The 18,085-nt window shown below is 46.9% G+C and overlaps 1 protein-coding gene across 1 annotated transcript; it reads right to left on the reverse strand.

Moving 5' to 3' along the window:
* Positions 1 to 12: 12 nt before the first annotated feature.
* Positions 13 to 9,818, reverse strand: LOC144180251 (uncharacterized). The gene is made up of 5 exons (XM_077708630.1): positions 9,761 to 9,818; positions 9,182 to 9,370; positions 8,189 to 8,343; positions 3,694 to 3,868; positions 13 to 44 (listed from the first exon to the last, which is right to left on the reverse strand). Exons 1-5 carry the CDS (start codon positions 9,816 to 9,818, stop codon positions 13 to 15), a joined length of 609 nt encoding a protein of 202 aa, XP_077564756.1.
* Positions 9,819 to 18,085: the final 8,267 nt, after the last annotated feature.

Raw genomic sequence — 18,085 nt, forward strand, 5'->3', positions numbered from 1 at the left:
GCGGGCAATGGGTCAACCCAGGAAGCACATAGCCGCTGTGGACGCTGTGTAATTGAACCGAAGAAGTACACGGCCTGAACATCCCTCGACCGGAGAAGTATACGGCTTGAACCTCCCTTACTCGTTTATTTCGGAGGGAGATGTTGTACCCTCACTCGTTTATTTCGGAGGGAGAATTTTTACCGCCAGCCTCCAAGGTCGCGTGGCATTCGCAGCGAAGTCGCGGACAAGGCGCGTAAAAGAGAAGCGCGAGGAGTTTTCTAGAACGGATCTTGGAATAAACTGGTGCTGACGCTCAGTTTCTGGGTCTGCCTCCCGCTTTCGGCGTATGCCTACGACCGTCCTTAAAACAGCCCCCTTGCTCCAAACTCTGATGAAAGAAAGCTCGGTGAAAAGTGACTAGCACCCTCCCCCCCCATCCCCCCGAGGAAGTCATCGTACTAGCGAACATTAAGACAGGGAGAAAGCTAAAGAAAAGACGAACCACAGCGCTAGAACTTCAACTGAGTTTATGCAACGTAAACAGAAAAACACCAATAAATACATGATATTTGCAGCGGTTATCATAACGCAGTGAAAACACTATCGCTTATATCACAGGCCACATTACGGCGCCAGCTCATATCACATGGCGGAAATTAAACTCACATGTTCGAACAGCCCTCATCCATCCCCCATGCTCAACCACCTTTCCCTCTCCGAAAAAACTGAATTCCTTTGAACGGAAGATAGAAGAAGAGTTGGAAGATAACTCGAAGATTAAGAAAAGACAAAGCAAGGAAAAGCATTCACATAAAAAGAAAATTTCATAGTCGGGAAAGTAATCTAGTAAAATCGAAGACGCTCCTACCCGAAATGAAGGCTAGCCTGGCTTCTTCAGGGAGCAGAAATTTTACTCTGACAGACGATTTTCTGATGACTATGCAAAGCTGCATCGAGCATAAAGCCAGCTTTCTTCCGTACAGCCGGGAGTGGCGTCGATGGAGGCGCCGTCGTCATGCAACAGGTTCGTGCAGTAGCAGCGCGAGCATACAAAAACATTGCGCCCACCTCCCCGCGAGGGGAACCCTGTGTAGATGCGACGCATCGTGGGGTTCACTTGGTGTTTCCGTCAGATTGATTCTGAAATCACGTGAAACGTGTCGGGAACGCGTATGATTGTTATGTTTTATGATTTATATTATGTTTTATTGGCCAATGGTCACTATCTCTAAGTGGTATGCCTGGGGCTTCGCTGTCGCGACGACCTTTACTCCATCATTGTTGCTGTAAGTGGGAGCTTCTTTTCTTTTAATGCAAGTGTTAATCATTGCCCCATCATGCGTTGTATCAGTAGCTTCTTGACGTAGTTTGAATGAGTCAAGGATATCAGGCGCGTTCGTAGCATCTGATTCTGTCTCGGTTTTGTGGCGCAGTGGGACGAGCACCATGTACCTCGCGTTCCGCCCACAATGTCGTGGGATCGAAACCTGGCGCCGCTAACTATTATTTTTTTTATAGTGTAGGGGGAGGAGTGTGGACGGAGAACAACGCCGTATAGAGGGACAAGGCGAGTGAATGAGATGCAGTCGCATCTAAAATATGGCAGTGTCGCCAACGTAGTTCATGGCAATAACGAGAGTTTGCTGGACTGCTGGATCGACAGTGGTTCACGGAAAATCTACGAAGTGCCCACACTCCGTCAACCCCTACACGATCTCATGCTCAGGATGTGATCCACACTGGATGCACGCGCAGGTTCTTCTTCCGCTACCTTTGCGCGACCGCTTGGAGGCCGCGGGTAGGTCTCCCAAAAACAGGCCTTGAGAATGCGGAATGGTGCTTGTGCACCAAACTTGGTCCCAGTGTACCATCTGTGGCTGTCGCATTACGTGTCTCGTGGAGGGGCAGAAGACGCCTGTCATCATTGAGGCACCGCGGAGTCTTCACGAACCATCGTCAAGACGAAGTGCACTAGATGATGATGGTTACATAAAGCAATGGTCGCATTGATGATTTAACTGAAGGCGACACCGGTTGTATTATCGGTACTCGTCACGTTTTTCCGACTCATAGCAAAAAGATACCGCTAGTCGTGTCGTCCGGGTCACGACGCACGTGCAGGGTGGCGTTACAGCAGCGATAAGCGGGTGCCCTACATGATGTTGCCTTACATCTGCTTTACGCTCCAGCCCCAGCGATGCAAACACTCCGGCAGAATTGATCTCTGTTTTATCACTGGGGAATAATTAAGGCGCCAAATACAAAGGCGGAACGTTAAAGCCCGTAGTTTGTTTTCCTGTCCGGGAGGGGGGTGGGTGTTTTGTGAATCAAGAATAAGATGGGTCCAAGCACGGGGATATAGCGGGCCGTGAAGAGGAAACCGAAGCTGCGACCACTGCCTTCCTAGCAGTTTGCGGCCTATTGCTTCACGAGAACGGTGCGTCTGGGTCGTACTTTCCCTCGGGAATTCTCCCCATTCAGAATAACGAATCACGCGATATGGAACATCTCACTGCCAAAGCGCACCGCCAGGTGTTTCCCAGGTGTGCGTGGCCCTATTTGTTAAATGTTACAATTGAGTGTTGGCGAATGTAGCCCTTGATTTACGGGCTACCAGCTAGCTAATGGGTAGCTTTGGTGTGTGAGAATTTTTGACGAAAATGTTAACTTATATGCTAGATTAGAATTGATGAATGAGTTGCGAGCTTCTAACGGCAGTTGTAATCGCCAATAGCAAATTTTCTTGCGGGAGTACGTGAGAATCGTGTCTGGTTGTGTTGACGTCCCAATGGAAGGGGAATTTTTAAACGAACGTTTCCAGCAGTCATTGTCATGGACCAATCGAGCTTGGTAGGTATGTTGTTACGCCTACATGCAACTTTTATGTGTGGTTGCGCTAAGGGTTCGCCTACCGACATGCCTAGGAAATATAAGTGCATATACATTAGGCTGCATGTGCCGGTTGTAGACCTTTTCAAGTAACAACCCTAAAGCCATCCATTTACCGTACATTTCTTAAGCTACAGTTATTGGGTCAAATTTACGAGAAGAGCGGAGGAGGGACAAGTTTGCTAATTTCTTGCAAATGATTTAAAGATTTTTATGTTTTTTTGCCCGGTCGGCCGTTTACGAAGCGGGATCAAGTTTCAGACGCTGGGCGCTGGCTTTCAGCTTCAGTTAAACAATCAATGCTTTCGCATTAAAAATAAATTTGTGTTCTGCTCGTTCACGAGTATGATGCAAAACAAATGAAAATAAATTAGTTCGACTGTTTACCCCTGCAAAAAATACCAATAAATTGTGAGCGTAATATTTATATATGTATAACGTTCTGCAACAAAGATATATATCACGAAATGCACAGCAATTGACAAATGAAAAGCTGAAAGAAAGGGCAGTTTAAGGAAACAGTTAATTCCATAAAACTTGAAACATGGTGCAGTTGGACCAGTAAATGATAAATGTTCGGGAACCGAGGGGTTATTTTATAGCCAGAATGTTCCTATACTGTAATTATAATGTTCCTCATACTCTAATTTCGCTCTTCATTCGCGCGTTACTCGAAACCAATATGTGTGGATAGAGATAAAGCAACCGTACAGATACGCATTGATACATTTTCTGTGTAACTTCTGAGACGTGCAAGGCGCAGTTAAAATGTAAGACTGCTCATACACAGCGGAACACTTGTCGCTTTGAATACGCGCTCACCAGCTCGCCTCCTGTGGAAGGCTGCCTTGAAGGCGGAAGACTTGCTTCCCAAGCTTCGCACTTGAATGAGAACGGTGCGGCTGTACAGGTCGGCCGGCACACTGAATGATCCCGCTGAACCAGCCAGCATCACGGTCTCCTCGGGGCCGCATCGGAACGTGCAGTGGACGTCTTTCTGCGCATATATGCGAAGAAAAGTGCGCGCTGGAGACCAGTTTAGGATAAGATACGAACCCGTGCAAAGCATACAGCCATAGTCGGATATTTCGCAAGTTTTTTAAACTCTCGAATGCAGGATGGTGTGCTTTAATGAAAATTCTTTACATACGTTTACTACAAATTACGGATCTAAAGTGTCACGTCGATACGGAGTAAATATGCTGGGGGATGTGTATAACGGGTTTTTGGAATCTAGGACTGTAAAACCGGCATACGCGCCCCATTGCAAGTGATTTCTAAGTAAAATAACAAAGTGCAGTTGGTTCGTTTTTGGAGGTTCAAACGAGGAGTGCAAATAAAAGCCAGACTCATTGAACATACTATAGGGCGTTTAAAATATCAGATCCTGCACTCCCTAGAATATTTTTGAAAATTGTCCACACGGATAAAAATCTCTTTCCCAAGCTGCCAATAATTTCTTTTCTAAAGCTGTGTCGACTTTACCGACGAATATATTACACTGAGCGAGCTCTGAACCAATAAGGCATCCGCGTATTTGAGCATCAAATGCACTTCCAGAACGGCCTGCGAAACCGGAAGACTGACCTCTATTCCCACACAACTTGAACGCAAGACAGTGTATGGTGTGCAGCAGACATTGCCAGCCCATCTCTCACTTTACAATTTTGACGGGTAGCCACTGCCAAAATGCCATCTGCAAGGTGTATCGTTTCTACGGCCAGTACTACTAGGTCTTTATAGACAATCCCATGTGACCTGTCAAACGAGTTTTTCAGTATTTATTACAAGTGAAATTTGTAATCTCCATTTTATACCACGCTTAATCACAACCTGGCCACCTACACCAGCCGTCCTCCTTGTCTTTCGTTTTACCTTTGTTCTTGCGCACGAATTTCAGTATTTATATTTTCAACTTGGCTAGATAACCATTCCTTTGGGCCCTCTTTGCCCCAGTTAGCCATGCGCCAATAAAATCAAACCATCGTCATCATCAGTACTTCTAGGTCGAGAATTTCGGAATGGCATGTGAACGGTGCCTTCATCCGCGGGTATCTTATTTAAAGCTTCACTTCGGTAACATTACTTATGCGGTGGTATAATTTCACACGCGTGTGACTATTTTCGCCACCACTTCAACACTGGCGAGCTGCGTCAAGGCATAGAAGACGCTGCTTACTTCGTCTCGCGCGCGCGGCATCGCCTACTAAGTTGTTATTGCTGCCCTCTCCAGCAGCGTACCTCAACGTGCGGCATAGGGGACCCAATTCTCGACTCCATAAATTGTCCGTGAATTCGCCAAGTTTTGCGCGTGGGTGAAACGTAAAGAATCAGTCACGTGTGCATACGTAGCTCTGAGCACACGCAATGTAATTTGGCACTCAGCTGACAAAGACCGCGACCAAGCTATCAGATATTGAAGATACAATATACGGAACACATTACGAATTGTAAAACTTGAGGAAACAGTTAGGACGGGCAGGATTTACGCAAATTTCTCTAGGTTAAAATTGGGGTAAATAGAATAATACGATCAGGCAGCGTCACTCTAAAAGCAATCGAAAGGCGTGCGGAAAACTAAATAACATCACACAATCTTTTTCCGTATCACTTCAGTCCTTTCAATGGCTTTCGGTAACCCGTTTTAACTCTCTGCTTCAAGGTTAATTTGAAAACTGTTGGTTGCGTTATCACAACCTAAGCTGTTATCACCGTGTAAGTGTTCGATTTAACGTGAGTGGAGTAAAAAAACAATTGAAATATTACTTTTTGGAAACCCGCCGGAAAAATTTACGATTGAATCTTTTTCCGGCAATTTAATATTGCGAAACAGGCATAGTACGGGAAAAGTGGGTGTTTCCTTCTCATTATACAAGAAAGCGAACTGATCCGGCACTTAAGGTTAGGGAACACGTTTGCAAAACTGAATTGTTTCGTTCGTCCTTTTCCCCTCAGACCATTCGCGACTGGAAGAATTTGTTTCGATACTCTTTTTCTCTTCGTTCTATGAACTGAGCGATTTTATGGGTGCCTGTTTGGGTGTACATATCGATTGTACAAATGTTTTGAATATTTGATGTGCTCTAAGGCCCATGTGCCGCTTATTGCCGCCCTGTCTTATTTTATTGTGTGATTCCCTCCAGGGCAATACCCCTGACGAAGTGCGTATTAAATAATAAAGAAATTCATAAAATGGGCCGTGTATCTGGTACTTTTATTGCAAATGTCGACTTTCATAGATCGTCTTTCATAGACATTTCCCAAGTAAATACTTCCCTTCGCTTTTCCGCTCATCTCTTATGCTGTTCCTCGTGGGTCGCGCTCCTCCCAAGGTGGACACTCAAAAGGTTCGCTAAAGTCAATTTAAATTTACCGCGCTCCCCTGCTCCAGGCCGGGGGCTTAGATGCTATCGTGGCCCTACGGTGGAGACGCGCGTCAATCGAGGCACCCTATTTCGACGTTTATAGAACCACGTTGCCCTACTCCTCGTGCGTTGCTAGCAGAAAGTGGAACCTATCTAGTGGAACCTTTCGTAACTGTTGCCGTTTGAGTTCTTAAAATTCCGCCAGAAGCTGTAATGGCGCGGGTGACAGCAGGCGACAGAGTGAATGCAGTGGATGTGGTATTTCAGAGTGAATCCAAAAATTCAAGCATCCATAAATTTTTTACATACGAACACAGAAAATATCAATTATTTATTGATTTTCTGCCTCATATTTGCGTAACATTTTGTTCCTGATCAAGTATGTCGACGTGTATGAGCATTGCCACCTGACTTAAACATTCATATTTGGCTGTCGGTAAATAAAACTATTTCACAGCTTCTGCTTCACTGTGGCCGGGTAGCTGAACGGAGTCACACACAGACAGACAGATAGACAGAGAGACATACAGACTGACCAAAATTTCTGTTTTTGAGTACACGAAGAAAGATTACTGTTTTTAATAAATAAATAAATAAATAAATAAATAAATAAATAAATAAACAAACAAACAAATGAAAAAAATAAATAAACAAATAAATAAGCCGTCGCTGCCGCGACGCTATCCTCTGCTATGTTCAACTTTTGCAGTGACCAGTGAAAGAGACAGTCGGGATAATTTGTATTATGGGGTAAAGACAGCGATAAGCTACACCTGATTACAGAGATGTTTATCTAACCGTTTTTGACGGTCGGCCCCGCTTTCGATGTTGCGCTCAGCCCAACCGGAGAGTCAGCAGCAGAAAGGCTTTTATCTAATCGATAACCCAATCTCCCTCCACAGGAATTATACCTGTCACTACTCAAAACCAAAACTTCATCCAAAAGTAATTATAAGAATTTACATTTTTGTCGCTCAAGTAACCCAAAATACCGCGTTTTCTGCCTTATGTCACCATCCTTATATATGATGAACAAGCTGACACGGCGTAATGCTGATAAATAGTTTAAAGCAAGCCGTTCAACTTCCAAAAGCCATGACAAGGCTGTCGTTTAGGGAGTTGCACAGAGGTAAGCGTTTAGGGCGCAGCCCTTTGTTCCCCATCTATGGGCTGAGTCGCGTCACCGTCATTGTGATCGAGCGAACCATGGAAAGACCAACGAGACAAAGAAAGCTAAGGAGGAGAGTCGCGAAACTGGGAGGGGCGGGCGCTTCGCCGTGGTGGCGCGAGCCAGCGCTCTCCGAAAGTGTGCGTAGGGGGAGGAGCGGGGGCAGTATTCTGTGCCCGGACGGGGCGCTCGACGGCGCAACGCTTGGCGAAAACATGAGGGGGGCGTGCGCTGTCTATGATGAGCGTTCGCTTAAGACAGTTGCGGACTCTTCCTAAAACGCACTTCGCGCTGCCGACGCAGAGGTTCATCATCGGTGCCGTCGAGAGAATTCACGTGTGAGTGCTACCTCAGCACAGTGCTGCGGCGCCCAAATATCGCCTTAGGGAGTATCGTTTGTTTCTCTTCCGTTTTGAGCCTCTGTGGGGTGTGTGACATCTTCGCTTATTCGGAAGTGCATCGCGGCTTCTTTGCCCATGTCTCAACTGAAGAAACTGGGTCCGCAGTAGCGCGCTCGCATCGCTGGGGCGCAACCAGGCTGGAATTCCGCGCGGTGGCGTAAGCTCCTTTACTAGTAGCGGGCCCACAAGGTAATACGAATCCTATCCGGAACAGCGAATGCTTGTACCTTGCATTCTGCCTGGCAGCGGTAGTCAGGGGTATTTGGAAACTAAGGCCTTATTATCCAAAACGCTATACAATCTTTTCGAGTTGTTAGTACCGCACGTGGATGCCTGGTGCAATGGGTGGCCGGCTTCACAAACGAGCTTCTTTCTGGACTCACCGCAGACCAGCAGGTTGTGACTCCGAGCCGATACCGTGACATGGGTCCGTGCTTTCTCAGCGCTGTCGCGAAGGAGCGAGGTGCTCCCGGGAGCAGGCGTTGCCACTCCACCCCCACCAGAAAGGGCGAGTACTCGACGGGGCGAAGGGACACGCCTGCACACCGTGATGGGTTTGTGGTAGGTGGCGACAATGATGGCAGTATTAAAGGAAGCAGAGGCGTTCGCACAATACTTGCGGAGAAACCAGGCAGTCAATAAGCAGTAAGGCGCGACTTGTGCTATAGGTGGTGCTTATGCGCTCAGACGCCTCCGGCCAAAGCAAGTCGTTAGGCATTGTATTGTGACAGAGAATGTAGCAGTCTCGCCCAGCTGCTTCAGTGCCCAACCAAACCAAAACAGAATGACTCTGACGTGTAACATGTGTCGTTCCCTTTCATGCTGCCAGCCTGCTATATGCAATGCTTAAGAATCAGAAGTGTCCTCGGAAGCGTTGCGCGCTTCGTTTTGCTTCAAACGTAGCAAGATAGTTTGCTGCCCGTCAGGTGAGCGTGGTCCAAGAAACCAAAATAATTTGGCCTTATGTTTTAAACCCGGGTTTTGACAGCCGGGGTGACTGGGGGAATGTTTTTGGCTGTGCAATGGTGTGAATTTATCGATATTGATTGTAAGTTTAACGCGCCGACGTTACACAGGCGATGACGCGCGCCGCCATAGTGGAGGGCTCCGGATTAATTTTCACCACCCGGGGATCTTTAACAACACGGACATTGTACTACGAAACAGAAGAGAGAAATGGCGTGATTTTTTTAGTAAATGAAACTAGCACACCAGGCTATATCAGCGAGAGGCATTGCGCTAATAGCATTTGCGCAATATTTCCGGAGCGCTCTAGAGGTGTAATTTGGCTTGTAGCAGTGAAATCACTGGTGTTCGCGTTCCTTCGTTCGTGACTGCGCATTGCAGTTTGAGGCTGAAGACGTGCTATATCTCACCCACTCTGGAGCCCGGTCGAACTCGCGCGCAAAAGGCGCACGCTGGCCCGCAGGCGCCAAACCAACAAGCCAGGTATCGTCGAGAGTGGTCCAACACCCGCCAGGGATCCTCTTCAACTGCGCTGCCGAAAGCTGCAACAGTGCATTCACAGCCTCGTAAAACCGCGCAGCATACTCGCAAGAATCGCACTAAGCAAGGAACGAAATTATGCCGCCTGCGCACAAACCTACAGCACTTCCGTTCCTTTTGTTTCCGATGAATGTGCGGCTGAAGGACATTCTGAAATATGTAAATTTGTGAAGAAATTTGGGAATGGCTTCGCTGTTCCCATGCCTTGGCTTCCACATACGTCATGCGTTGATAAATGGTCGTATAAAAATATTTCGGTCCCGAAAGCTCGTGTGTTGTGTTTCTTCCTTGAAAGGCTCCTGGTGTGTCGTTTTAGCCGGTGTTTTTGCCGTCCTTCTTAAAGGGCTTCCGGAGCGACTGTTTGGTCGTTGTCTGACGCATAATCACGGTACATCATTCATTGCCCGCTCCGGCGTGGTAGGGCGTGGGGGGGGATGGGTTTAACTTACAGCCGGGCTTCATGCGCTCGCCGATGACATGCCTGTTGTGCTGTTGGGGGATTTGCATGTGGTTGCCTGACGACCCGATGCGACACCTCTGCTGTCCACCGTGTTCTAGCGGTTCAGGTTGGTGTGTTACACAGGCAGTAAGTTGCCCAAAACGCGTGGGGGAACTTCCAGCCTCATGTTTGTCAAGTATAATAAAACTCTTCTACATCCAACTTTCATTCATCGAAATGACTAGGAAGAATGCTTAATCATTAATTACAAATGAACTTGACTTGTTTTGGGTACTCCTTGGAGTGCGCCCAGCTTCGCTTGTTATACCACTTCCCAGGGTGAATGGGAACTGATGTTCTTCTGGAGTCGGAGCGAAGACCGGAGTCTATACACGCCTTAGTCCTACATTCGGCTCACCCTGCAGTCTTTTTCGATATTGAATACACCACTGGAACGCTGTTGGTTGTTTGGTCCGTCGCGTTCGCGTTACATTTCTTTGGTGTTCTTACTGCGGTTTGAGATGGCCAGGTTTTAACTGAACTACAACTTGAGCACCAACAAATACAAAATGAAGGTAGGCACAAAACTAGAAGATTGATGAAGAAAGGTAGCGCATGATAGTATGTTCGAGCCGGCCCGGTTCACGTCGCGAGTATAAATTAGGGAAAACTTTGATCAAAAATAGGAAATGGAGGGTTATAGGTTGTTTTTTCCCGCCGTATCTAGAAAGCTAACTGACCGCGGATTACCTTTACTAATTAAAACTTCCTCCAGTGGCATTGAAAAGCTACGGAAAGCTTAACAAACACTACAATGATTTTATTAGTGTAACAATATGTGAATAGCAAGAAGGCCAGTTTACGCTCTGCTTAAAAAAAATTCGTTGATACCATTGAGCGCAGAAAAAGAAATCGAAAAATGATTCAGGGGACGGCGATAGAAAACAATTAGGACGCAGTTGGTGTAGTTGAAGAGAGCAATCGGCTCTGCTGACTGGACGATCTGCAAAATACCACTTGCCTCACGTCATGAGAAGAATTCTCGTTCGCCTCGAGGGAGGGCTGATAAGCAGCGTAATGCCCAAATTTCTAGCGGCTTCTTGTGGCTTAGACTGCACGTTGTGTTGTTGGGAAAATTGATTTTCATTGAAAGTGTTCGTGAATCCACGATGTCCCAGGCATAAATACGGAGTAGTGCTAAGCCATGTTTTTTATGCCGCATAAAAATTCGTTTATGCCTCGCTTAGAGCTATACTGCCTGGATGTAATCAACTAAATCCTGGCGTATTGCTGTGCCTGGTAGTCCCAGTGTTTTCTGGGAAGACTCTATTATGATGCTTTTATTCAGTGCAGGGCTCAGGCAAAGTGAACAGGTGGTGCCACTGCTGATTCTCGCAGCACCAATGCGGCACAGTGCGGTGGACAACTAAAGCAGGTCATCAGCTTTGCGTGCCATGAAAATTACGAAGTAGCAGCTCGGTGTTTAACCCAGAAATTAAGGAGACACTTTTACAGTTCGAAACGACCCTGGCTATAAAAATAGGCTTCTTGTCGTGAATTGGGAAAGCTCGTTACGTAGTGCAGAATTTGTGGCCATAACTCTGTCTCTAAAGCGACAAATTTTCTAGACCTTGCCTCCCTTAAAGAAATGATCCGGGTCCAAAGAAGCCGCTCCACGTGGTTTGCTGAACTACACCGGGAGGCCAGCCGGTTGGGCAATGTATGTTTACCGTGAAGCCAGGCTTCCTGATTACGCTTAGACCATAGGCTTTCCTGATATGATTATCGTAGCCAAAAGCAGGAGCGTAACACTGAAGTCCCGTCAACCAACAGTTTATTGTTTGTACATATGATACTTTGTCAACGTAGATTGCGAGAAGTTCTGCATCTGATCTGGTGAATGGCGCGCGAACTCAAATACCATTGCCGCGCGTAATATTGCTGGAGCGTGTTTTCTTCCCTGTAGGAATTTCCAATTAGTTCGGCAATAGATTGATAACCCATTTTAGTAATGTTTAATTCATTCTCTTGTAGTGTGCCACTGATAAACCTAAAATTACCCTCTATGCAAAGTAAAACCAAACTAAAAAACCAAAGCCCCTTACTGAAGAGAATAAAACGGAAAGCTTTCATTCATGGAACGTGTGGCCAAGTCTGAAATCTAAAAAGCTTAGACCGCGTCTCGAAGGCGCGGTAAGACAGACGTTGGCTTTAAAACGCGTGGAACCCAGGCGTGATGCCTACCACGAGAAGCGTTGTTATAGAGACATTAAGCCTCTGACTGATGTCGACTGTAGTCCAGCCAAACCGGAATGCAGGAAAGCCAACTTTCTGTGACGATGGTCATGGTCGTGAGTGAAGTAAAAAAATGGCAGCATCTCCACTCCGTGGATGATGGCGAGAGTGCGGAGTACGGGGACTCGAAACCACATCCAAGTTGCGCCCCGAGTGACATTTGATTTGCGCCCCGACCGTCATTCGATTTCAGCAGTGAGTTACAACTTGATTATTCTCTAAATAAAACTGCAACGCACGGCTCAAGTAGATAGTCGCTTGATTTTCGCTTCGTAGTCGTGTGCGGAGAATGGACACGGACGGACATTGGGGGGTCTTAACGTACTACGCACCTTTACAGGGGAGGGAGTAAGCCGTTTGACTCTCGGACACAAACTCACAATCGTAGCCCAAAGGGTAAGGCGACCGACACTAACTCTGTCTCGTCTACCAGACACAGGCTCGAATCCTGTAAATGCTATGTGCACGGATGCGGACGGCCATTGTGCGGTCCTAAGATACTCCGCACCTAAAAGTAAAGGCTGTGTCTAGCGTTCCGTCCAAGTGCTAAAGTTCACTCCAGACGGAACGGAGATCTGCGGGTTATCCTTCCGTCCAGACGGAATACAACTGAGAGCTTAGCGTTCCGTCCAGACGGAGCCAGCATGAAATTTGTACTGTTCCGTCCAGACGAAAGCAAAACCGGGTGATTAGACGTCGTGCTAACTCTTCAGATTTGGTGTAGAGGTTTCGCTTCGGATAATGGCGCTATTGTACAAAGTTCGAGTCCCACCGGTCATGCTTTTTTTTTGCGGGGTTGTGCCAGAGTTTAGTAACAGCTAACTTCGCGCCCACTTTACAATTGACGCGGTGAGAGCAGTCGGTCTTGATTATGCACTCAACCGGCCGCTCCGCTACATCTCACTAGAGCCAAGGCCGACGTATCCATCGCCAGGCTTCCGATCATCTGTCGTTCGTAATGGTGATTACTAATTAATGGTTATTCTGGCTAGTCAATGAGCGGAAGCGGTTTGACCGGTTGGGTAAAAATTAACAAAGGCGATCGGACTAATAGCCTAGTTACACGGGCACAGCTAACCACGGTTAAGCGAACCGCGGTTAACCAAAACTGCAGTTTGCTGCGTTACACGACAGACGAAACTGCGGTTACACCGCTAACCATGGTTAATGCACACTGAGCTTGGACACCTCAGTACGGTCACGCTAACAGCAGTTCCCTCAGCCGCGGTGCTCAAAATCGTGCAAGTCAGTTGGGACGCAAGTTACGGCGCATCAGCGGAGATGATAAAAAAAATCACCTGGCGTTCGGAGGAGATGAAGGTTCTCAAATAGCGGGCGCCCCAAAGCTGCCCCCAAGAAGCGCATGCGTTCTTTGCGTCGCTCGCGCTGTCAGCGCGACTGCCAGTCAGCAGCGGCTCGTTTCCCGATCCACCCGATCAACTAAGACAAAAGCCGTGCTATATTTGTCAATTCTGCACGTCGTCCGCCAAAGCAGGAAATCATGGTGCGTTTTCAGCACAAGCAAACGATCGGCGCGCACGTCGGCCGTGCCTGCAAACAATGCCGGCGCGCCTGCCCGCACGGCACTGAAACCGGCTCGAACTGGCACAGACCACGGCAGCAACAGCTTGTCGCCGCTCTTCGAAATCAATCTGATCGCGGAAAAGAACTTCCACATGCGAGAAATTGGATGTTAATGTGGTGAAAAATTGTGCTATGGATTGTAATTCGCAGCTGTAGAGATAGTGGCGGTCAAATACCCACCGCGATGCTAAGCCTAAAGTTCCCAACGCCGAGCAAACGCGAGAAAACCAAGGCGGTTACGAGCTGTTGTGGAAGCCCCTCTCGCCGCGCGCGAGTGCGCTGCGTTTGGGTCTGAAGTGACTGTTTTAACGATATTTCGTTTTGTCTATACTGCTTCCATTTTGTTTTTTATTGTCAAGTTAAAAGTGTGTTAATTTATTTTTGTTACCCTCACAACCAAGTGACCGCGGTCACCACACTTTGAATTTAGCATGTAACAGCCAAAACCGCCGTTTGCCATAACCGCGGTTAGAGTTTAGTAACCACGGTTAGACTAAACTGCGATTACTTCTGCAGAGTCTAACTCTAACTCCGTCAAACAGAACTCCAAGCCGCCACCTCGACCACGCCCGCTTCACAACAAGCAGCGAGAGCAGTCTTTCTTGATATTTACCCAGCCGAACGAACCGCTTCCGCTCATTGACTGGCCAGAATAACTGTTAATTAGTGATCACCATTACGAACTACAGATGATCGGAACTCTGGCGATGGATACGTCGGCCTTGGCTCTAGTGAGCGGTAGCGGAGCGGCCGGTTGAGTGCAAAATCAAGACTGACTGCTCTCACCGCGTCAATTGTAAAGTGGGCGCAAAGTTAGCTGTTACTAAACGCTGGCACAACCACGCAAAAAAAAAGCACAACCGGTGGGAATCGAACTTTGTACAATAGCGCCATTATCCGAGGCACAACCTCTACACCAAATCTGAAGAGTTAGCATGACGTCTAATCAGCCGGTTTTGCTTTTGTCTGGACGGAACTGTACAAATTTCACGCCGGCTCCGTCTGGACAGAACGCTAAGCTCTCAGTTGTATTCCGTCTGGACGGAAGGATAACCCGCAGATCTCCGTTCCGTCTGGACGGAACTTTAGTGCTTGTATATCGTTCTTGGACGGAAGGCTAGTCACAGCCAAAATTAAAACGCTACCCGACATCGGAATCAAACATGGTACTCGAGTTATAAGACCGACGTCTACCAGAACTCGCCATTCGGGCACGCTCGAAGCATTTTGGATTTGGAAAGCGGTGCATGTGCGTGTAATATTAGGCAGAACACGCACCCCTTCGTCTAGATTATGATAGCTGAATCGTCTAGACGATGATAATTAGAAGGAGCAGAGAGCACAACCGAATGCCGTAAACCGTTCCGATATGAAATACCTTATGTGGAGGGTATAGTTGTGTGATGTAGATCCCTTCGCTTCTGGGTTGAATTTCTGGTTTTAGACTCGATTTCCGAAAGCTTTGCCTTCTCGCATCGTTGTCGTTTCGACCGAACGGGTAGTTGATTTTTTGTGGATGAGCATGATATGATTTCGCTTTATCACCACCCTTTTGAGAAACCAATTGTGTAAATTTCGCTTTCCTGCACCGCGTTTATAGCCTCACCTGAATAGACAGGACTTCATTCCCACTATTATAACTCAGAACTAAAAAATGAATATTTCTGCATTCGGGGCGTAACATCAGCTTTCCGCTTTGAGTTGAGTACTCCGCTGGGGAATGTACCATGACAATCATCATCGTTCATCGTAAAAATAGCGTTGTCAATAAAACAACTAACCCCGAACCGGTGCGTCATGACCCCGAACCTTGATGTGGGTCTCTTACAGAAATATTTTGTGCCGGACCGGGAAAGAGACCGGGTACCGACGAGAGAGCAGCAGAAATGCCAGTGGCTGCGAACGTGCAGAGTCGTTCGCCGCCAACTCACCCTGAGCCCTCTGGCTCCATGGCTGACCATGACCCAACGGTGTAAATCAGACCCCAAAGAGACACCCACCCTCCCCACCGGCAGACTTTACCGACACCACGCGTGGCCATTGACTGTGCACCGACAACGAACACCGACCGCAATCTTCACATCGACGCAGACGCAACACGTTCCGTCCAGTTCACCGTCCTTGGCTCGAACATTACCGTAACCGAAGGCAAGCAGGTGAGTTGGGCGATCTGCGTTACTTGCAGAAGCACGTCCGTGCCGATATTGAGAACTTTGAGGAACTTCTACCGACATTTACTTACCATCAGTTTTACGATTGGCCACAATGATTCTGGCAGTTGTGCTAGAAAAATGTGTGCTATGTCAATTTTTGATTGTACCAGCTGCGAGCTTTTCATACATGCGAAGAGGCTGCAGCAATTCATGTGGGTGACCTTACGGCATAGATGGCAATTAGCTATGCCAATGGGTAAAAAAAAAACATACACCCAGTAGGTGTCAAAAGGTGCTCAACACGTATGGAATGTTATTTATCCCTCTCGCAACACAATTCCTGTCGATTTATTCTACCGAATGGCGGTGTTCACTTCAAATTGCATTGCGTACCGTCTCCGAAGCAGTGCATCCTGGGATGCTGGTGTCCCCGCCGGCAAGGATTTCCGCGTGAATGGCAGCGCAGCAAGCCCGGTTCCACCGCTGCGCATCGCATACCAAGCTGGCCTCTCGGATTGCTTTGCTGGTTGCTGCAGCGGGGAAAAGAAGCGATCATTATTGTGTGAGTTTTGGTTTTCTGTGGCATTACCATACTCGCAGGTACGTGCAAATTCTCAGTTCGTAGTTTCTTAATAAGCATTGACATATATAGTACAATGAAATGGTGATAACTGTTTTAAATTCCAGCGGTAAGATGTTATTTTAATTTGGATATTCGCCTGATCACAGGTTCTGAAAATAAGTGGGTTCGTAGGGTACCTCAGAAAAGGCAAAACGTCCAAAATAAATAAATTAGTTCTTTTCACGAGAGGACCAGAAGGTTGTCGGTGGGTTGGCACCTTGTTGCTGCTGCTGAGCACGTGTTCACGGGTTAGATTCCTGGTCACGGCGGCTGCTTTTCTGATGGAGTCGAAAAGCAAAAAACGGCCGTGTGTACGAGATTCCGGCGCACGTTAAAAATCCCAAGGAGGTCAAAATTAATCCGGAGTACCCCACTACAGCGCGCCTCGCCCCCTGCGATGCGCAGGCGCGTTAAACTCTAGAATAAATCGAGTACTCCAAGTAAGGATACCACAAGAAGGCCCCCTTCACTTTTGTTTAACAAATTCTATCCATGCCTAAAACTTAAAAAAATTCCCAGAAGACTTGACTGTTAAAGTTGTTTGAAGGCGGAACCATTATTAAATCCCACTCGATACTTATCTAAGACTTTATTACTGCATCATCCGACTTACGTATCCCATCGCTTTTGTTTCTTCTCTATTGGAGGTGAATTACATCGACCGGCGGACCGCTGGCGTTTCGCACCAAAGCGTCACCGGAATCAGAATTGTTCGTTGTTATCTCTGACCTCTACTACTCACATGCCATTTCGTTGGAATGTGACCAAGGACGAATGATGCTACCTATTGTTACGATGCCGAAAAGCGTTATGGTTTCGCCGGGGTAACTGGCAACCGAAGACGGCTTCTCAGCCAAAGACAGGGGTTTAATTTTCATAGGGACTCAAGTGTGCGTTTTGCTTACTATTTAGAGCGCTGGCCATTTTCTTCATGAAACAGCGACAGCACTTTTTCCCACGATGGGGTACTTAAGCTGTTCCCTTTATTAAATAAGGGTCGAATGGCTAGCAAGATATCTTGAGGGTAATGGTGGGGCCTTTTCCATGTCGATATGGTTGCTTGTATCTGACCATAAATTTAAATTCAAATTTATTAATTTATGTATTTACCTGTCACGTTGCAAGGAGTGTGGTCAAAAAGCCAGCACAAACGCTGGCTTGACAAGGACCTTACCCCGTGTACTATACACACGTCGACGGCAGCGCACCACTGCCGTCCCTCTAATTACAAAGCAAGTGTCATATGCTAAAAAATGAACAGAAAGAAGTCAAATTTCCGTCGACCAACCAAGTGCGAAAGAAAAAAAAAACACGAAAAAATAAAAAGAAAGCAAAAAAAAAAATGAACAGAACAATTTCTAAATTGTACAGTATACATAGTTCATACGAGACAATTATGCACCTTATTTTCTTCCTAAACAATTCCACAACTTGCACCATGGTACAATGTAAAAACAAGCCTGAATGCAAGTACAGATAACAGGTATGCACATTTAGCAGAATAGCCCCAAATCAAAATTGTATTGCTTCCCTGATTTAAGCGTTAGGTTTACTGACTGTTTTTAACATGGGTATATTTGGTTGAAATTGTAAGGTAGCAGATATTTCACTCGTTGCTTTCCGTAATTTGTCCTGGAGGGGGGGGGGGGGGTAAGCTAATGTATTATGCGACAGAGCGTTA

The sequence above is a fragment of the Haemaphysalis longicornis genome, unplaced genomic scaffold (assembly GCF_048455015.1).
Source record: "Haemaphysalis longicornis isolate Haplotype H1 unplaced genomic scaffold, Haemaphysalis longicornis Haplotype H1 scaffold_4, whole genome shotgun sequence".
In the NCBI taxonomy this organism is placed as follows: Eukaryota; Metazoa; Arthropoda; class Arachnida; order Ixodida; family Ixodidae; genus Haemaphysalis; species Haemaphysalis longicornis.